This window comes from Phasianus colchicus, chromosome 6 (genome assembly GCF_987193195.1).
Source record: "Phasianus colchicus chromosome 6, bPhaCol1.hap1.1, whole genome shotgun sequence".
Classification (NCBI taxonomy): domain Eukaryota; kingdom Metazoa; phylum Chordata; class Aves; order Galliformes; family Phasianidae; genus Phasianus; species Phasianus colchicus.
Window position 1 is genome coordinate 6047846 of NC_143441.1, and position 21999 is coordinate 6069844.

Genomic DNA, 21999 nt, shown 5'->3' on the forward strand with positions numbered 1-21999 from the left:
GCTTTAGGTTAAATGTTAAGAAGAAATTCTTTACTCAAAAGGGTGGTGAGGCACCATCACAGCCTGCCCAAAGAGGTTGTGGATGCCTCGTTCCTGGAGACATTCAAGGCCAGGCTGGATGGGAAGCTGGGCGGCCTGATCTGGTGTGTGGCAGCCATGCCCAGGGCAAGGGGTTGGAAATAGATGGTCTTTACAGTCCTTTCCAACCCAAGCCATTCTTTGATTCTAAGATTCTATTTCAGTAGCTTCCTCAAGTGCTGCATGCACATGAAAGCGACGCTTTGTCCTGTATCTGCATCTCATCAGAGGTGTTCTTTAAACAAATGACATTCTTCTGTGCACCTCCATTCCAAACAGCGACCCAGGGAGGGTGAGGCATTTCTTTTGACCAGGAAACTGCTGCCACAACGTTCATCCTTTTTTGAAAAGAAAGAAAAAAAAAGTTATTTAATTTGTACGGGACTAGGGCTGGGTGCTTAGATTTTCTGCTGAGGGTAACTGAGAAACCTAAGATCTGTGTTATCACAGCTTGCAGGACCAGAGTGTAAGGAAAATGGATGCTCGGCTGCCATGAAAGCCCACTTCTTTTGGGCCCTGGCATCCCACTTGGTGCTCGTGAGGTCATTTTGCTGTGCCATCCTGCGGTTCAGCCGGCAGGGCGTCGCGAATACCCGTACCTTCAGAAGTCAGAACAAGCGGGCGGCGATTCCGAACCTGCACCGTTCCAGGTAACGCCGACCCCGCCGTTCGCCCCGGCGACTCCGGGGCCGCCGCGTCACGCCAGATCGCGGCTCCAGGCGATTCCCGGCCGCGGTCCCCGCTCCCCGTCGCGACACGGAGCTGCGGGGCGGGGCGGGACGGAGCCGGGCAGCGCCACGTCGCGCCGGGGGCACCGCGCCGCACCCCCCGTCCCCAAAGCGGGGGCCGCGCCCCGCCCCGGGTGGGAGCATTGTGGGGGAAAGGGGCCGGAGGCGCAGCATCCACGTTTGCAAGTTCTGCCGCCGCCGGAGGAGGAGCGGAGCGGGGCGGGCGCGGCCGGCAGCCTTCCCTCGCCTCCCTCCATGGCGGGGCCGGCGGCCGTGCCTCGGCGCGGAGCGGGCTGCGGCGCGCTGCTGCTGCTGCCGGCGATGCTGGTGAGCTGGGCGGCCTGCCAGGCGCCGCCGGTGCCCGCCGCGGAGCCGCCCTGGGACGGCGCCGACGTCCACGTCGAGCGGCGCTTCGTGCCCGAGCGCTGCCCGCGGGCCGTGCGGCGCGGAGACTTCGTGCGCTACCACTACCTCGGCTCCTTCCCCGACGGCACCCGATTCGACTCCAGGTCGGCCGGAGGGAGGCAGGGAGCCGTCGGGGGGGCGCGGGGAGGAGGTCGGGTGGGTGTCGGCGTGGGGAAGGAAGGCTGGAGGGCTGCGGTCTGGTGAGCGGGCGGCGGTGCGGCGGTCGGACCCGCTTTGGGGCGGTTGGAACGCTGCGCTGCGTTCCCAGGGGCTCCGGGACCGTCAGGATGTCCTGGTGGGCAGCGGTGTCCCGTCATAGAGCCCAGGGGTTTCCTGCCCGCTTCCTTCCGTGCCTTTCCTCTGTTTTCTTGAGGCTTAGCCCGACCAGAGCGCAAAGCATTCGGAGCCGTCGCTAACAGAAACACAAGAGCAGTGCTCGCTCTGAAGCGTTTGTGTATATTATCCTTGAATCACCGTGGACTATCTCCAGCGAAACGCCTTGCCGCCTTCCTCCTGTTGTTTTGGGATCAGGAAACCTAAACATTGGGATCAGGAGGCCGAGAGGGACAGCAGCACTGCTCGCTGCCTGCTTTCTTCTCTGTAATCTTCCTAATCTTCCCCGTGCCCCGGGGAAATCATCGTCCTGCAGAGTGCGGGGTGGTGGGGGGTTTCCCAGTGCACTGCAGGATGGCTCTGCGTGAGGGCAGTGTGCTCCCACTCACTCGAATAATGCGTGCCATGGTGGGAAGCAGCCACGTGTTCAGAGATGTGTTCCTGCTGTACCCACAGGCACCCATCCTTGGTCTCGTGCTGAGCCGTGCCTGCAGAGCTCTGCACCATGCTGTGCACCTGGGCCCAAGGCTGAGCGTGTGCCTGTGGAGCACGGAGGTGTTGGCTGGACTTCATTCCATATTCCCAGTGGCTTGGGTGTGAATTGTGTGGGGTGGGACAGGGTTATGCATTGCCTGTCCCCTTGGATGTCTCCCTCTGAATGGCAGTGCTGATAGCTGGTGACAGTGGCAGTCTCACCGACGTCCCTCAGGTGTTGAAGTAAGGGAAGGTTTATTCTGATTCTTCTTCAGCTCTTGAAAGTGGCCACGGGCCGTAAGCTTCCTGCTCTGTGCAGATGCTCCCGAGCTGTAATGCTGCTCCAACACACTACTCCCAGCTCTTCCAGTGACAGCAGTTCCACGTAATTAACTGATACACCTCTTCATTCGTTCTTGTTTCCACAGCCACAAAGCGATCTGAGTTTTTAAGCTTGAATTTAGTTCTCTATGCATCTGCAGTTAGCGTGGTGAGTTCTGCTGATAGAAGCTGATATTGCTGAGCTGTAAAGGATCTGCCAGCTCAGTTACGCGGAGCTGCACGCTCTACTCCCTGCTTTATTCAGCTCCTGCTCAGCACCAGTGGTTTCTTAATTGCAGGTTTATTTTTGGCAAGAATAATAAAAGAAAAACCCACAGAAAAACAATAAAAACCTTTTTGGTTTGAAATTCATCCCAAACTCAATGCCCCACTTTATAGGGAGCTGATTTAAATACTTTCCATCCTTGCGGGCGAGCGAGAATATCTGTGCAAGAGAAAGCGAGTGCTGCCTATAGAGGGCTCTCTGTTTTCAGGGAAGTGCTTGCCAGGAAGCACAGAGCTCCCAGTGAAACATCCGAGGGGCTGCTGGGACCTGGGAGCTCGGTGTGTTGTGTGAGTGATACTCACATCCTCCAAGGAGGGTTTGACATCATTTCCCCCGCAGCGTCGCAGCGCTGGCTGCTCGCTAGCACTGCAGCAGAACAGAGGCCTTTTTCTTGTCCACATTCCTTTCTATCTGAAATAAATAAATAAATAAATAAAAATAAAGTCCTTTAAATTGTGAAAGGAATTTGAGAAAGCTTAAAAATAGGCATGAGGCTTTTGAAAACTTCCTGACACAGGTGTATACTTTCCTGTAAAGGTGAATAGCGGTGCTAAGCTGGGTCCAGCACAACGGGGTGGTGTGGGGGCTTGGGGCAGCAGCAGGATTGACAGAGCTGGTGTTGATGCTGTGCTGTGCTAACACTCTGCTTTCAGGACTGCAGGGAAGGCTTTCTTCAACATTGCAGAACAACTTCTTTCACCTTTCGAATGTTTGTGTCTTCTTGCAGTGGAAGATCTCTTAATCAGATCGACTGATTTTCAATCTGGCCAACTTGCTGTTCAAGGCACAGCTGTAGTATTTGCTATTTATTCAAACCTAAGTGAAATGAGAGCTGGGTGTGTGGTGGAGAAAATATTTAACCGATGGGCAAACTAAGTTAGGACTCAAAGGCCCCTTCTTTCCTTTGCCCTGCTCTAGCAGCCACCAAGCACGGTGCTGCTCCTAGCACCGGTGAGTAAATTAATGGTTGGTAGGTGTGGGCTTTGGGTGCCTACTGTGTCCATGGCACAGTGTTAGGATGTGTGTCAGGTGGGTGGCGAGCAGCCAACAGAGGAAAGGATGGGCTGGACTTTCAGAAACACCTGGAATTAATTGTTCCCTTAGCAGCTGCCTCTTGATAAACTTGAGCTAACAGGCAAAGTAGGGACTAGGTACAAATAAGCTCTCAAAAAGCAGCAGAGATGTCAGTAAATGAACCACTAACCTCTTCTCCCTGCTTTTCCCTTTGCAGCTATGACAGGGGATCCACCTTTAACGTGTTTGTGGGAAAAGGGCAACTTATTGCTGGGATGGACAAGGCCCTGGTTGGGATGTGCGTCAACGAGCGGCGCTTCGTGAAAATCCCCCCCAAGCTCGCCTATGGAAGCGAAGGCGTGTGTAAGTACAGTGTGCTGAAGGTGAGCTGGGACTGCAGAGGACTTTCAGGCTGTAGCCATGCTAGCTAGAGATAGCTATCTGTTTGCATCTGCTTTTTTTGTCAAATGCTTTTTTTGTGTTTTGCCATTGTCAAGCTGCACCAGGTCTTGCCAGCGACAAAAGCAGCTTTGCTTGCAGACTCACAGGGATAACAAGTGCTAGATCATTTGGACAGATGGATGTAGTGGATAGCAGATCATGCTGTCAGATCCTCCTCCCCCTGTGCAGCTGCAGGAGTGTTAAGGAACAGAGGAATACAAACCCGCAGATGAAGAAGTTGTGCACCACGGATTGTTTAGGGAATGTGCAGATTGATTCCCTTTACATTGCTGCCCTTTAGAAAACAGGAAATAAACCCCATTGTGTTGTTCTGCTTTTGCAGCTGGTGTGATACCCCCCAACGCCGTGCTCCACTTTGATGTGCTTCTGATAGATCTTTGGAATCCTGAAGATGAAGTGCAGGTTGAGACTTACTTCAAACCTGAGAGGTGCACTCGGAGGGTCCAGGTGTCCGACTTTGTACGATACCATTACAATGGGACCTTCTTAGATGGGACTCTCTTTGATTCCAGGTGTGCAGCTGGGCTGTGTGTGCTTCTGTATTTTAGCAGGTGTCTGAATCAGTCACGTGAAACCATCTTCTCCCACTCTGTTGCTAGAGCAATTTGTGCTATCTGACCAAAAACACAGGCAGTTTTCCCAAGAAATTAAAGGCCAGCATCATGTATAAATAATTTATTCAGGCACTATGGGACAGCAGTACTGACTCAGGCCAATAAAACAAACAGCTGTAGAATTCCTGCACAGGTATTAGCAGCCCGTGTCTATATTACTGTCTGCTGCAGTCAGCTAATAGTTTTATCACTAGTGCAGGATAGCTATTCATGTTACAAACAAGCTTTATAAGTTAAGCAGGCAGAGATTTAAAAGAAAATGAGCTATTAACACTTTTATATTGTGATTTTAAATGTGCAGCATATGTCCTTCATTAAAGTCGTGTGGAAAATGATGCTTTAATAACAGCTGCCATTCTATTTGTAAGTAAGTTTTCAAAACCTCTGCTAGGTTTCTGAGATAGCTAAGTGTTCTGGAAAATGCTATGCAGCAAGACATTGGTAAATTCATGAGCAAAGTTAATGTTAATAACGAGCAGCAAACGGTGGCATATATCATGCTTAGTAGTTGGCTGCTGGGGATTAATGTTGTTCCTGAATTCTTTGTTGGCTTTTTTTTTGTTTGTTTGTTTGTATTTTTAGCCATAATCGGATGAGAACTTATGATACATATGTGGGCATTGGATGGCTGATTCCTGGAATGGATCAGGGTCTCTTGGGAATGTGCATCGGGGAGAAGCGCATTATCACAATTCCACCTTTCCTGGCATATGGAGAAGAAGGAGATGGTAAAGTTGTTCCTTTTTTTTTTTTTTTTTTAATCTGAGCCATCTATATTCTTAAACAAAATCGAGTATTTTAAATTCATGGTCAACATGACTACTAATTTCAGGCAAAGGGAACAAAGTGATGGAAAGAGAAGATAAAAATGTACTATGTATGGGATGTAGCTGATTATAAAATAAAAGATTTTTTTTTTTAACGTGAGCAGTACGTTAACATGTTGTTGGTACAAACTGTAAACTTTACATACTGAAGTCTAATTTCATTTAGAGAATATCACTTCTAGTTAATAATGGCTCCAAAAAGTCAGGTGTCTGCATAATTTTTCCAAAGACTGCCACTGAGAGCAGAAAACAGAAATGCACAGGCTGTGTTATGAAATTTTGACAAGATCTTGAGCTCACTGATTCTCAGACAAAGCAATCCACATTATAATTTGTGTGTTGATGAAGAGGTATTTTTTTACTGAGAGAGTCAACTCGTCCATCTTCAACTTCTATGGTGTAGTCTCCTGTTTTGGTGTTAACCAAAAGAGTTAGATGTACCACATCTGTATCCTGATGGATGTTTTAGGCACTGTATTCATAAAGTGTGTTGGAAATAGTGGTAGCTTAAAACATGGAATTCAGGTGGACTTGGTGGCATACATGACTAAGGTGAGCATTACCAAAGAGCCTTGTTTTTGGTGAGGCAGTGCCATTCCTGTAGGAACAGAAGGAAATAACTGAATGGGAGAATTAAGTGACAAACCCACACGCAGAATGACTGACTAGAAGCAGATTATGCTGGTTTATTTTAGGAGGTGAAGTGCCTGATTTGGCAGTGTTTTTTCTTCAACAAGAACTCTTAAGCTCCCTGTAGAACACATGCTCTGTGTCATTTTCAGGTAAGGAGATCCCTGGCCAAGCTTCTCTTGTCTTTGACGTGGCTTTGCTAGATCTCCACAACCCTAAAGATGGTATTACTATTGAGAACCAGCTTGTGCCAGAATCCTGTGAGCGAAGAACCCAAACAGGGGACTTCATCCGATACCATTACAATGGCACCCTTTTGGATGGCACCTTGTTTGATTCCAGGTAACCAAACTGTTCAGCACCACAGATTCCATTTCCAACTTGGTTTGTCTGTCTTGTCCATAATATGCTCATATGAAACTCTTTGCTATTCCTTCCTTTTCGGAAATTTTGAATGGAGTTGGAGTCTTCCTGTATTTAAAAAAAAAACCACACAGCTCTTATCAAACTCAGAAGACAGAAGGCTATTTTGTATTTGGGCAGTATCAGAGATGCCATCTAGGGGTTGCCTATGTGAAACTCTACATGCTTCAGATGTGTGCTTGAATAGATTTTGCTCCACTGAGCTTATATGCCAAGTAGATAAATCTACTGAAGAGAGAGAAAGTAAATATGATTCCTATTTTATGTTTTATGTCCTGAGAATTGTGGGTCAGTGATCTCGTGCCTAGTTGGAGGTTAATATCTGAAGCCTTCCTTCTCTACTTGAAAGCTGTGTACATTTTGAAGGCTGGTGCCTTTCAAGACACAATCAACACAGTTTCTTCATAAAGGAAGAAGGTTCACTGTCACTTCATATTCAAAGTGCTCTGGGTACACCCACACCTTGTACAGAATTATATGATGAATAATACCCTTGTAAGTTACTGAGACATTATTTTTTTCTCTTTTAATGAGCAGTACATTACTTTCCTTCTCCTGCTTTCAGAACACCTTACAGAAACTTGCAAGTTAAGAACTTCTAGCTTATCCACAGTGCACCTGGCCAGAATATCTCTTATTTTTTTTTTTCAGTAGTAAATGGGCATTGTCTTTTCTGTAGCAATTAAACAATTGTTTAAAAAGCTGAAATATGCTTACTAGGGTTTTTGTCAATAATTAGTAATAAATGCTTTGTAGACAACTGCCTATATATCATTCCAAAGAGCTGATAATTGTTATAATCTTTATTGAAGTGTCATATCTTGGCTTCCTGCAGAATTTACAAGAAAGGCCATGTCTAACAAGGCGAGGAGGAAATAGAGCAGCTAGCAATCATTAGTGAAAGCCTTGGAGTTGGCCAGGAAAAAAAGAAGTCACTAGTGCAGGGAGCATTCCAAAAGCACAGCTAATGGCTGGGGTCAAGATCTTTAATAATCTTTTCATTCATTTCTTTCTCTGCAATATTCAGCTGCAGAAAGTACCTGGGAAGCTCAGCCAAGGCAGTCTGGACTTAGAGCAGTTCAGCAAGCCCCCAAATTAACTAAGGTTGTATATTGGTCTCCTTCTGTCCCAGAGTTATCTCATAAAGATGAATTAAAACCTTTCTGCCTTCCCTTCTTTGTGCCTTCATGTAACATGCCTCAAAGAAAGGCAGAAGACAGACACATCCTTCTAGTAAACATCATCTGTTGTTGTAGGCTTGTTTCACTCTTACCTTAGGTGCTGAAGCATATTCATAAACCAGTGTTTAAGTGATTGAGATAGTTAAGAAGGGAGGGATAGTGTTGATACTTTTTGTTGTCGTGACTCATTTTAATGCTGTGCATCCCAGGAGAATTTATTTATTCTACCTCCTGCCTGTAGCAGTTCAGCAGCATAGCTGTGGTTGCAAAATGAGATAGGTGTCTGACAAAAATGAACCTGAAATATATCTTGTTAAGCACTTATGAAAATAGGGTTAGGGCATGGGAAAATTCCAAGGAGAAAGCTTTGATTTTTTTTCAGCGATTTGAACTCAAAAAACATCATTTGTAATAAAGTACAGAAAAAGGTGAGATTTTTTTCATGATATAGTAGGGATGCATTTGCAAACAAGCCAGGGCCCCAGTAATGGCTAATGAGTGACACATATGCATCACTGACTTGTGAAACTTGGTGGCCTACATTCATGATGATTGCATTGTGTCTCTCTGGTGATGGTTAAGGATCACGTGTTTGACCTAACTGGTTTAAGAACTGTGTTGCAAGATTCTGTACTCTCTTGAGCACCTGCCAGTGCTAAAAAAGCAAATAACTTTTCCACAGCTACTCACGAAATCGTACGTATGACACCTATGTGGGGAAGGGCTATGTGATTGCTGGGATGGATGAAGGTTTGCTAGGTGTATGCACTGGTGAAAGGAGAAGAATAATAATCCCTCCACACCTTGGATATGGAGAAGAAGGAAGAGGTAAGATTGACTTTTCATTCAAAACTTCCATAATTAATGACGTTTCCTTTGCTGTTCAGTGCAGTTGTTTGTAGTTAAGATATATAAAGTATTGTGTTCCAACTTTTTGGTGTTCAAAAGGCCTATAAATTAATCTGTTAATTTGTGGGCACGCAACTGACAGGATAACACCCAGAACGTGCAAAATTATTTTAATTACCCAATAGGCAGGACAATAGGAATGCAGGACAATCTCTCATGTAATTGGTGACCTGGAATCATTTGGATAATTAATGTTTCAGGCAGATTGGTACTTGGTGACCTGAAATCATTTGGATAATCAGTGTTTCAGACAGACTGGTACTTGGGTGCCATGAACTCTGCAGCACTGCAGAGTCAGATTCCTTCCTGTGTCTTAACAAGTGCTGTGTGCTAAAGGAATTAACTGTGTTAAGTTTTCTTCCCCATTCCTTCCACAGCCACAGGTTTTGTGGACTCCTAAGCCGCCTCTGTAAACAGATGCATGTAACACCAAAGTATCTGTGTATGTATAACATACAATTAACATTCCTTTGGGAGGACTTACTAGTACAAAAAGGATTGCTGTGAGAGGTTGAATATAGAGCCAATCACAGTTTTGTGGCTGGTGTTTTAAAAGGTACCTCCGGGGTTGATACTTGGAAAAACTGACTTAGAAGAGAAGCCTCTGTTCTGTGAATACAAATTCTGGGCTGTTGATTTGGGAATGAGGCTCCTTACCAACAAAACTCACTGCTGGCTCTGGATGTGCCTGGCATTGCTGGTAATGCAGTTACACATTATCCTGGGTAGGGGAGAAGAAGTTGCTTGCAATCAGCACATATTAGGAAAATGTAACCTTTAAGACACAGTAGCATTCCTTGAAGCATGAGAAATCCTATGAGAATTCTGATGATCGATAATGAGTTGATGTGTGAAACAAATAGCAGTCTCATTTAGGGTGGTCAGAGGAAAATACATGCTTATTGCTTCATTTCTGAGTGGTTTTCCAATTCAGAATAATGAATATTTTTTCCTTCATCATGGAACTGAGTGCAAACTCAGTGCTTTTCTACTGGTTCCCTTTCCTACATTGGATGAAACTTGCATCTATTGCTTATAGAGGAGACGTAATCCTTTAAATCTGAACAAGAAGAGCAAAATGACTCAGTAGTGGACGTAGAGGGAATTAATTTTCCTACTGGGTACAGAACCTGGTCATCACATGACTTTCTGGGTACCATTTCTTTTCCTACTACTTGCCTAATTTGCTTCTTACCTAGGAAAGATTCCTGGATCTGCGGTGCTGGTCTTTGACATTCATGTGGCTGACTTCCACAACCCCTCTGATTCAGTCAGCATTACTGTTAACTACAAACCTTCCAACTGCAGCCTACTGAGTAAGAAGGGAGATTACCTGAAGTATCACTACAATGCTTCGCTCCTGGATGGCACTCTGCTGGTCTCGACGTGAGTATATTAGCCATTAAAGAAAATGGCTCTGGCAGCAGTGAAGGCAGTGAATATCACAGAATCACAGAATGGCCAGGGTTGGAAGGGACCTCAAGGATCATGAATCTCCAAACCCCCTGCCACATGCAGAGCCATCAACCTCCACATATAATGCTAGACTAGGCTGCCCAGGGCCCCATCCAACCTGGCCTTGAACACCTCCAGGGACGGGGCATCCACAGCCTCTCTGGGCAGCTGTTCCAGCACCTCACCACTCTCTCTGTAAAGAATTTCCCCCTGACATCCAACCTTCCCTCCCCTCCCTCAACTTCAGACCATTTCCCCTTGTCCTGCTGTTATCCATCCTTTCAAAGAGTTGATTCCCCTCCTGTTTGTAGGCTCCCTTTAGGTACTGAAAGGCTGCAGTGAGGTCACCCCGCAGCCTTCTTTTCTCCAGGCTGAACAAGCCTCTCTTTGTAGGGGAGGTGCTCCAGTCCTCTGTTCATCTTCGTGGCCCTCCTCTGGACCCTCCTCTGGAACAGCCTGAAAAGCTATTACACAGTTTGTATTTTTATGTCTGCCTGCCTAAGAAGCATAGGAGAAGGAAGGCAGTCTATCATAGTGAGAGAAACAGGAACAAAGAGGGTGTAGGAATGTGCTGGAAAAGAACATAAACACTACAGGCAGAGTGATGAAACGAGTTGTCTGCATGACAGATGGCAAATTCAGGAATCTGGGCCCGTTGTACCGGAATGGTGCTGGGCTCTGTGTGAACAAACCAGTCTCCTGGGAAGAGTTTGCACTCTGCTGGTTCAGTGCTCCTGAGAGAGGTCTTGTAGAGGCACTCGGTGTGGTCCTGTTAAAGCTGGCTTCAGGGTGTTGTACAGTAAGTAGTCATCATGTCTGTACCACGCATGGGTGCTGGTTTTCCTTAGTGCAACTGTACTGTCCCAATAAGTGGCAGCGTGGAGAAATTATCACCAGGTCATTGCTGTGATTATAATGTTCCTCTTCCTGTTGACAGGAGGTCTATGAGGATAGCAGAGACTGCTCCAGTCTCTCATATACAACTGAAGTGAGCCCACAACACTGTTTAGCTTCAATACTTTTGCTAGTTTTCTTTCTGTTGTTTTCTGCATAGCATTAGTCATCTAAATAATATTTAATTTTTGGAAGGGAAGTTGGAAAAAGCTATTTTTAAACAGGTTATGATTATCATAGGAAGCCAGTGCATAGTTCTCACAGTTCACACAGTAGCTTGCAGAGCTGAAAAGCTGGCTTGTGTCGAAACACATGATATTGTGCTGTGGTCAGGTATGTATGGAAGTAACACCATGCATACAAAACATCTTTTATGTGGTAGAAATGCACAGTTCTCATTTTGTGGCAGGAGCCAAGGAATGTTGAGACTGTGTTATTCAAAGCAGTTCATAGGGCATCAAAGATTGTGAATCTCACAATTCTAAATTTAGGATGGGCCTGCTATCCACTGAACTGTTTTCTTTGCAAATAACACTCTGCTGTAAAAAAAAACATGTCCTGCAGTGGTAAAGTCAAGCTAAACAGCCAAGGACAGGAGACTGACAGAAGAAAGGATCCTGCTAATGTGGTGCATACTATGTAATAAGTCTTAACACACTCTTTTAGAGTTACAATATATGCTTATCTTCTGGGTTACCTCTTGATAATTTCTAATTTCAGGAATAAGAGCAACAAAGCATAATTTGAAAAATGATCATGTTAAATAGCATAGTACTCTTATACTTTCCAGCTGCCTTGATAATTCACTTGTTATGGTGAGTGATTCATATTAATGTAATGGCTGATGCATCTGAATGTATCCCAGTCCTCATAGGTTTGTAGTTCTGGGATAAATGTACATCTGGAGTTTTTAGGTCTGCTAAAAAAGCCAACATCAGTAGTTGAAAATATTTGAGAGGCAGAGCATCTTGCTTAGAGATAAACTACTTTGGGGGTTTAATTGGCAGGATGAATCATTCTAATGGGATTTCTTTCAAGAAACCTAGAATTTTAATACCAGATGACTTATCAAGAGCTGGGACACTTCTGGTTGATGTTGGCTGTGTCTTGCTGCCTTGAGAAGAACTTCAGGTAACTGCTTGGTAGAACAGAGCACTGGGCATGACATTAATTCTTGGCAAAGAGAAAACACTGATTAGAAACTGCTACTCACATGGTAGTTCTGAGTAATAGAAATTCTATACAGTATGTTAATTTTTTTTTTTTTGGGTTCTTTTCCCCTTGCTCCAGACACAGTCTTGGCAAGACCTACAACATAGTTCTGGGATCTGGACAGGTGGTGATAGGGATGGACATGGGCCTTCAGGATATGTGTGTTGGAGAGCGACGGACAGTTGTTATACCACCTCATCTTGGTTATGGAGAAGATGGAGTGGGTAAGTAAGTGAGACCTATTGCACGTCCACTTAGGACTCTGGAGCATGTATGCAGGTTTTGTTGCTTGCTGTGTGTTAGGTGAGTATCTCTTAGCTGCTTGAACATCATTTTTTAGAGTTTGTTTTCATTTCATTATTTTAGTTAGTGCCCCCATTCCCTATTGAAAGGAACATGTTGCATTTAAGTCATGTTATTGCTGTGGCCACTGCAGAGAGTATCCCAGCACAAAGGTTAACACATGCTCCAGTAATGTTGCTTTGTCAAAATGGAAAGCTCCAGGCACTCTGGTGTTGCAGAGGGATGTAAACACAGTTCTCACTGATAGGGAATGGGTATTCACTATGCTGTGTACAAAAGACAACTGAATTTCAGCACCTATGTGTTAGAAAATTCAAAGAAAACTCAAAATTCAGAAATCATGTAATCTGAGTGTAAAATGTGCAGCAATTTATGACCACTGTTGAAACCCCAGCAAGAAAACAAGGCACCTTGGAAAATCCATGTTTTAGAGCATGAAGGCTTATCAGTTTTTTGGTGACAAGGACAACATTAGAAAGAACAATATAGAAATGATAAGAACTTTGATAGTTAAAGAACTGGGGGAAAGGAGTCTTACCAGGAGATTCCAGAGCTTTTTGCTCTGGTTTAATGTAAAAACAGTCGTGTAAGTAACTATGCTCCTTGCATGTCTCCAGAACAGTTTGTATTTTATGAAAACTGCCAGGCATCAAATGTCAGGCTTAAGGGAGAATTAATTTGTGATAAGTGATAAAAAGGCTTTTTTACTTGTACCTGGTTTCCATAAGAATTATGAAGAAATATGAGTATTAGAAATATATGACACTTTATACTATTCTATAAGATTATGTAGTTATATATAATACATTGAAAAATAACTGGAAATAAATAAATAAATGGAAATAAATAAAGAAATAAATAAATGGGAAAAAATGTGCTATGTAAAAACCATTATGAATACACTAGTGGTAGGTATTTGGCATCATGCTAATTGTATTTGATATCCATGGTTTGAAACATTACATGATTGTCAGTGTTTCGATATATGCCCACAAATCTGAAAAGCTTCTTGTTGCTGCTGAATAAAAGTTAGAGATGACCTCTGTTTTACTTTTTCAAGGATAAATTAAGCTCCTTCTATAGTTTAATTGAGGCAGTATACCCAGCTGTTACAACACATGTGTGTGTATGTGTCACTAACATTTGATACACAGTGTATTGGGTAGGTACATTAATTCCCACATTTTTACTTTGTAATTAAAAAAATGTGGATGCAGTTTTATTCTGATTTCTTCCTTTATGTTACATTCACCTCTGCTGAAGGGAGCAGGAAGGTTTGGTGGGCTTGGAATCCCAGGGCTTGGGGATCACAGTAGAAAAGAACCCATCGGAGATGGAAGAGAAATATAATTGTGTATTAAAAGCAAATGTCCTCACTTACACTGAAGAGTATAAACACCTCTCTTTGCCTTTTGTTGGGACAGAAGGAGAAGTGCCTGGCAGTGCTGTGTTAGTTTTTGACATTGAACTTCTGGAGCTGGTGTCTGGCTTGCCTGAAGGATACATGTTTGTATGGAATGGTGAAGTCTCTCCCAATCTTTTTGAAGAAATAGACCAGAATCATGATGGAGAGGTCCTTTTGGAAGAGGTAAGCTAAGGCAGTGAAAATTCTTCCTATAGTTTTCTCCTGATGCCATCACCAAGGTGCTCAGATATCAAAGAATGGAGTCTTTGCTTCACTTTGCTTGTCTTTTTTCATATCTTGAGTGTTTTCAAGTTAACAGGAAGCCAGCGTGTCTGTTTAAATACAGTTATTTAGCTCTAGAGAGGGAAGTGAGAAAAAAACAAACAGGAATGGCTTTCTACTTAAGACTGTGTGCTTCTGTTGTCTCCTGTGGTCAACATCAGATCTGTAGGGAATGGGCATAAAAGGCAAGGCTAGTATTCAATGATCCTTCACTATATCAGCCTTCACAGTGTTTGCTCACTGAAGGTTTTTGGTGAAATCTTGAGACAAAGATGAGCTTGCAGTAGTGGTCCAATCAATTCTGGAACCTCCATAGGTGAACAGTGTGCTGTGTAATGAACAAGTCTTTCCCCACACTTGCTCTTCAAATCTGCAGTGTGAGAATGCCACTGAGTGCCCTAATGGAAAGTCCCTTCTCTTTGCCATGCCACTTCTGATTATATAAATCTCTGTGAGGTTTTCCTTTGTGTTTGCTCTTAACTGAGGAATTTTGTTTGTTTGTTTTTAATTCTCCAGTCTTCCCTGTGGTGTCACCTGGCAAGGAGGGGAGGGAGGAGCCAAAGAGACTAAAAGGGTGCTTAGTCCAAAAAGTGTCAGTGAATGGCAAAAGAAGTTCTCGTTACTGAAGCTTATTTAGCAAGTAGTGCCATAGAGATCAGTGATCAGGAAAGCTAACTGTGGGCTTTCTGTTCATGGCAAGCCAGCAGTATGATTTCTGCCAGATCAGTAGCATCACCATATGTGTCAGGAAAGAATTTGTAGGGAAAACTAACCTTGTAACCTGGCAACCTTTTCATCACTCTTCCCCTCATCGAAATTATGGGAATTCAATGCAAGGCATAATGCCTGAAGCTACTTTAACTTAAATGCATGATATCCTGATATTTCAGCTCTCGTTTCCGTGTTTCACTCTTTTCTCTTGTGCACAATCTTTTAGGCTGCAGGTGGAGGCTTGATTTACGATACAAACTTCTTGTGTCAGCATGCAGAATCAGACACCCCCTCTCTGTATAGAACTGTTCCTAACTCACTTTTTGTTTACCTCATCTTTCCTACACTCTAAAAAGAAAAACCTGAAACACTCAAAATGATGAGAAATATCTTTTCTTATTCTGAATCCAGAGATGGCTGGAATAAGTGAGGAAATTCTTCTCGAGCTCCACGTAGTGCAATTTAATCTCATGTGTCTCTCCTAATTAGTCTAATTTAAGTTGTAAGATTTACCTCATCAGTTCTCGACGTTTGTTCTAAATGAGCTGTTTTCTCCTCCTTTCCCCCACAGTTTTCAGAGTACATTCAAGCTCAGGTTGATTCTGGCAAAGGAAAACTAGCTCCTGGTTTTGATTTTGAGAAGATTGTCAAAAATATGTTCACCAATCAGGACCGGGATGGAAATGGTAAAGTTACTGCTGAAGAATTCAAGCTGAAGGACCAAGAGGCCAAAGAGGGACACGATGAACTGTAAAGCTAAAAGGAGTGAAGGGTACTGAGCTGGCCTACTCTTAGGACGTGTGTACTGGGAGGGGTTTAAGCAAGTGCATTTCTGTAAGGTTAGTGCTCAGCCTGTGTGTGCCCATGCTCGTGTGCTGGGCAGACTGTTGAAACAGGAGGAGATTTTCAGTTGGAATTGTTAGGTGTATGTAAAAAATAAAAAGCAGTCTTAAGTGCCTTAAGAGAGGATGTGTAACCTGATAGAATGTACTGCCAGACGTGGCGTCGTGAAGCACGCGCTCCGTGGATCAATACAAAGTCACTTGGATGTGTGGAGGGGAGACACTTACAGAGTGCCTTACAAAGACTTTTGAGAAACACACCGTATCTGAAATATTCCTGCGGGAGAACATATCAGAAAATATTCCCCATGAAAATAACTAAAAGTTGTCAGTAGTTGATCCCATTTCGTGTCAGAAGGGATGAGCACTCTCTCCGGTCACAGAACAAACTCAGAGGAATATTTGCCAGTGGGAGCTCTTGATTTGCAAATTGCAGAACACGTAAATGATTACCGTGCCATTGCAAAATTTCCTAAGCTGTGAAGTGAACAGGCCTAGAATTGTATCCGTGTGAGGGGTGGCTTATTATTTCATGAAATGAGTTTGCCACCCCTCTGTTGTATTTAATAACTTCGACTCTTCTTGCTGGCCTGTTAAAACACTGTTCACTGTTTTAGGGGGTGATTCCCAAACATTTATAGTTGCAACTTTATTTATAGTTCTGTTAGACTTTAAATATTAGTATTACAGGGTCCAAATAGTGTCATAAATACTGGATACAATCGATTCTGCGTTGGGCTTCTGCCTCCTATTTTGGGAATTGTTAGGCTCAGCAGCCACGAGGAGCTGGTGCAGCAGAGCAGCCTGGCATGGGGAACAAACAAAAAGACAGTGACAGAATCAAGGAACAGACCCTGTTTACACCTGCAAATGTTCTGGCATATCCCTCAATATCAGATGAACCCTGGGAGTGCTGTTTAGATGATGAACTCTTAATACAATCACCCATGAAAGCTCTAAATGTAGCTATAGCTGTTTAATAGAAAAATACACTAAATAGCCATTTTTTTCTGGAAAGCTGTATGATTTCCCCCCTCACTACATTACATGTAAAAAGAGCACAAATAGGTATAGTGCAACACTGTCAAAGACACGTAGAAAGGGAGTTGTGTTTCATTATATGCTTTGTGTCTAGTTTCTTGCTTTTCTTCATCTGTACATGTGGGTTGTAAGCTCCCTGAGATGCTCTTTAGAAACTGGTCTTTTGATTGGGCAAAAAGATTTTGTATTGGTTTTTAATACAGTTGTTAAAGAAAAAGCAGTGAACTATTTTTGGCATTTGATATCATTAAATGTTGGATAACTGATCTTTTTGTTAAATAAAATGTTAATTAATTACATTTTCTTCCTGGCACTTTGATAGGTGGGGATGGAATAGAAGCAAACACCCTTCTCACAGCACTCTGCACACAGCAGTCTTACATGTTCAATGTTACTATTAATCTCAGGGAAGAAATATTTTGAATTAAAATACTTGATTCGAAGCAGTTAAAACCACAGTAAGATATTCTGGTTGTGTACTTCACAGAAGTGAAGCTAAATCAACTCTCTGGCCTTACAAGTAGTTCCCTATGTTAACCACCCCACACTTCCATCACTTGGGACCACTGGGCAGGTGATGTTTCTCTAGGTTGGGGACTCGATGTCTCTCAGCTGATGAAGTTGGATTACGTACAGAAGGAGCAGTGTTTAATTCCTCAGGGTAGTGAAAGCAAACCCACTGTGCTTTGCAACTGAGGCTTGATGTTTTCACTTCTGTAGCTCCAGAATTGTACTGGAGTACAATGTACTGTGTATTGCAAGTAAAATGCTGGGAGCCTGGTCTGCTTTGGGGCCAATGTCAGCTACATGACAGCTATAAACACTGTGGTTAGCAGTAGATGGCAATAGAAATGCAAATATATATTTTTTTTTTTACCTGAGCTGGCTCCTCAGAAGTGTCAACATCTTGCAAAAGCAGATTTCTCAGAACAGCATTGCACAAAGTTTTTCCCCTTCATTTTAGGTGTAAGTAGATTGCTTGCTTGCCGCTGTTGTTCAGATTTACTTCTGTGCATTTATGGAGCTGACGTGGGGAGCTGGAAGCAAGTTCTGATTGAGTGCTGCTAGAAATAGCCCCCAAAATGTGGAAATAACCCCATAATCTCTTCACTACGTACCTCAAAAAGGTGTGTTCTGAGGATGGAAAATCTGAGGAGAATCTTAGTCATTGGGAATTTCTGCGTGGAGGATCCTTGTAGTCACTTCCCTGGGCTGATCTGAACAGTTCCTAGAAAACCAGGAGTGCAGAGCTGTGCTGTGGGTTAGGCTGAGTACAAAGAGCAGCACTGCAGTCCCTTGGCAATCCCTCAGACTGCAACGCTGGAAGTTTTCAGAAGCACAGGTCTGTGATGGTGTAACAGGTCTGACTTCACCGCCAGGGTACATCTGAGGAGTGAAATCTTCATTTTACTGTTTCTTAGGACTTCACAAGTGTGGTTTGTGACTTATCCAAATGATGTTTTCTGCCAAGAGGAAGCTGCTGTCAGCACCCCCTCCCTGGGGGCTGCCATTTCAGAAAGGAGAATGCAGCTTCAGGGATAAAGCAGAGGATAAGCAGGCAAACTTCCTGCAAAGTAATCATATCCACACTATGTGTTTACTTGCCCAAAGGCAAGTAGGACCACATTAAGCTGAACCGCATAAAATTTGGGGTTTTTGATGATTCACAAAAACCCTGCATGTTGCTCTCCTTTCTGCTAGCAGCTCTAGGTTCCAACCTGAAAGGCAAGCTCCTTTGAGAGGACGTGGTTGTGCTGAAGCTGAATGCCTCCAACCCATGCTCCTTGCAGTGTGCAGAGACCATCCCAAGGCAAAGGGGCTCCAGCTGGGAGCCTTTCCTGGTCCCACCACAGCCTCTGGGGTGTGTGGTATTCCAACATGTCCTGCCCTTGCCATAGAGGGGCAAATGTGAGTCCTGGTTTGTTTGTTTGTTTTCCTGCAGGGAAAAGCAACTCTATTTCCAAATCTGGAGAGATCTATGGGAGCTTGGAGATAGCAGCAAAGAAACAGAAGTGCTTATTATGCAGCTGGTATACAAGCAACCAGTTACCAAACAGGTCCTGGGGGAAGGAGTGTGGGCTCAGAAGGTACATTGTGCTGGAGTTGATTGTGAGAGCAGAGCCACCACACCTCCCTGCCCCAGCAAGAAATAAAAAGTTAAAGAGGGTGGCCTGTGGTGGATTTAGAAAAAAAAACCAAATATTTTCTATCTCAAAAATGTATAATCACTTTTCAAGTGAAAAGAAACTAGATCATAGAATCACAGAATGGTTTGGGTTGGAAGGAACCTTTAAGATCATCTGGTTCCAAGCCTTCTGCTACAGGCAGGGACACCTCCCTCTAGACCAGGTTGCTCCTGGTCTTCAATACTTCCAGGGTCGGGGCATCCGTAGCATCACTGGGCAACCTGTTCCAATATCTTACCACTCTCACAGTAAATGTCTGTTCCAATATCTTACACCCTCACCAGATATCAGAATTACTGATATCTGGTCTAAACCTACCCTCGTCCAGTTTAAAACCATTTCCCCTCATCATGTTGATACCTGCCCTTATAAGAAGCCCCTCCCCAGCTTTTTCTGTGGGTCCCCTTCAGGTATTGGCAGGCTGCTGTAAGGTCTTCTCAGTGCCTGCTGTTTCTTGTGTAATGTATATGGTACTTTTTTACATACCTCGCTAAGATAACTTGTTTTGAAATGTTTTGAAACTAATGGATAATGACTCTTTAAATATCATCAGTAACTGGATGAAAACAGCCTCGTTTAGTCAATGAGAGGCTCTCCCAAAGCCAGGCTGCTGCAGCTCCTCTACTGGAGCCAGGTGCTACTCCCAGAGCAGAGCAGCTGGCTCCTATTGTGTCTCCTTGGTGGGTGAGGCAGTCTGCAGTCAAGGTTGGTAAATACCTACTGGATTGTAACACCACTAATGGAAGAAGAAAGAAATGCAAGTGGGCACCCGGAAAAATTCAGGTATTTTGTGAATATTTTTTCAGCCTTCATGTGGAAGAGATGCTTCCTGCTGCATAGCTTTGTATGTTCTAAGTATATTCAAAAACTCAGAGTTTTGCAATTGTTGAACTCAAAAAAATGTTGCTTTTTTTTTTTTTTTTTTTTTTTGGTGGGAATAAACATTCAGATTTTCCCTTAAGATTAAAGAAAAAATGGCATCTTCAGGTAACACTGGGTGTAAGCCTTGGGCTCAGCTCAGGACTATTTGTGTTTGACAGTAAGAGGACATCAGAGCTGTCTGCAATGCCCAATCAGGAAACATTTTTAGCTAGGTAGGGATCCCAAATACCTGACCTTGGATATCTGCTATAGAAAGAATAGATACTGTGAATAGAAGAAAAAAAGGAAGTTTTAAATTCACCTAATGTTGTTGCTTACTCCTTAAACTTTAGAATCAGGTTTTTGATAGGAAATGTGTGAGTGTGTATGTATATATATTCATATATATATTTCTATATATATGCTTTCCTTCAAATTAACAAATGAAGTGTACACTCAGGGCTGTGAGATGTCATTGCCACAAATCTGATTTAGGTAGACATTGCTGGAGGATAATTTTAACCCATAGCTGTTGTGTTAATTTTGTTAGCAGTAAACATGGTGTGCTGTTTGCTCATGTTTTAGGAGAGCTAACTGACAGCTCTTATTGCCAGCCAACGGATCAGGGACAGAAAAATGGGATTTTGAAAATGGGAAGTGTGTTTAAAAATGCAGCTAATGCCTTCTTTTAATTACTGTGTAAGTAAGTTAGAGCTGGCAGCAGGTCATGAGATGATGAAAAGAGATTAAAAACCTACATACTATTGATTATTAAAAGCACACGTTCAGGATGTTCATGTAAGCAACTGTTTTTGTTTCTGGAAAGCTGTACGTGTGACATTTCAGAAGTAAATTCTTTGACTAGCAGCCACCCTTTTCCCAGGAAATGGGTTCTACCAGGTGATTGTTTTCGTTGCATCAACAAATCTTAGTTGCTCTGATGTGCCAGCAAAGAGCTGAGCACTCAGAGCCCCTAACACAGAATCTGAGGCTGGTATAACTTCATGATGGCTTCATGATAGAAGGCATTGCTGGAGAGCTTAACTTACCTGCTTGCTTGCAGAAGGGTAAAAGTCCTTTTAAGCGATTGTCACTTGCCTGTGGACTGAATATTTGGTGAATGACAATTCACTGTCCATCTGCCTGCAGGCAAGGGGTAAGTTTTGCTCACATGATGCTTGAGAAATGGTTGATGGATCCAGAATCCTCTGCCAAGGCAGAGTTTTCAGTGCTGACGTAGAGAACTGAAAGCCAATGATGTGCTTCCCCACATCATCAGGCATTTCTGCTACTGCCCAGGCTCTAGCAGGCTGCATACTAATTTGAATGATTTGAAAACTAAGATGTTGTTGGAAGTCTGTTGAGATAATGCTTTTAAAGATACTGCCTAATGCTCTTCCCTATGGCTTTATTTTCTGTTGTGACTGGGTTGGATGATCCCACTGAAGGAAGGAGTGATGACTTGCTTCCTGTGGGGGTGGATGAGGTTGAGGAAAAGATGTGAAGGAGAAATTGGTGTGTTCATATGAAGTCCTGAGGCACGCTGGACAAGAATGTGGGACAGTCTTGCCTTAGGAACAGGACACCAAGAGACCAGACCTGCTCAAGGCCAGGTTGGATTGGGCCCTGCATGCGGCAGGGGGTTGGAGATTCGTGATCCTTGAGGTCCCTTCCAACCCTGGCCATTCTGTGAACTGATAGTCAGATTACCAGGGAAATGTTACACCTGCTGCCAGAAGGATCCTGTACTGGTATGTGTGTGTGCTGTGACTCATCTGTGCTGCAGAGCAGTGGTATCAGCTGCCTATCACACAACCCGAGCTGCACTATTATCTGCATTCCAAAGGTAACCAGTCAGTGGAAAAATTTGCCCCAGTGTAAACTCAGAGCAATGCCTGGTAGTCAGCTCCTAGCAGATGGAGACTGGCTGAGTAAGCGGTGCATCCAAACACCTCGGTGCTTTGTGGAAGGCCTTTGCCTTTTGGACTTTTACTTGGCAGCTCTGTCAAAAGATTCAACATGATCACTTTTTAAAAAGAAAAACCAACAGTTACTGAAACTAAGAAATACCAAAAACTTCTTTCCTTCCTTCAAGTTTTGCATATCACCACTCTGCTCTACT

The 21999-nt window shown here is 43.7% G+C and overlaps 1 protein-coding gene across 2 annotated transcripts; it reads left to right on the forward strand.

Moving 5' to 3' along the window:
* The first annotated feature begins 555 nt into the window (after nucleotides 1-555).
* FKBP9 (FKBP prolyl isomerase 9) lies at nucleotides 556-17129 on the forward strand. Of its 2 annotated transcripts, none has more exons than XM_090142271.1 (10): nucleotides 556-728; nucleotides 3857-4002; nucleotides 4424-4613; nucleotides 5298-5443; nucleotides 6325-6514; nucleotides 8459-8604; nucleotides 9885-10071; nucleotides 12325-12470; nucleotides 13974-14137; nucleotides 15519-17129. In XM_090142271.1, the coding sequence occupies exons 1-10, from the start codon at nucleotides 571-573 to the stop codon at nucleotides 15699-15701; spliced, it is 1656 nt and encodes a 551-aa protein (XP_089998397.1). In that variant the 5' UTR covers nucleotides 556-570; the 3' UTR covers nucleotides 15702-17129. The 2 variants fall into 2 exon arrangements, with proteins under 2 accessions (XP_089998397.1, XP_031464223.1); XM_031608363.2 differs by lacking the exon at nucleotides 556-728 and adding an exon at nucleotides 1025-1315.
* Nucleotides 17130-21999: the final 4870 nt, after the last annotated feature.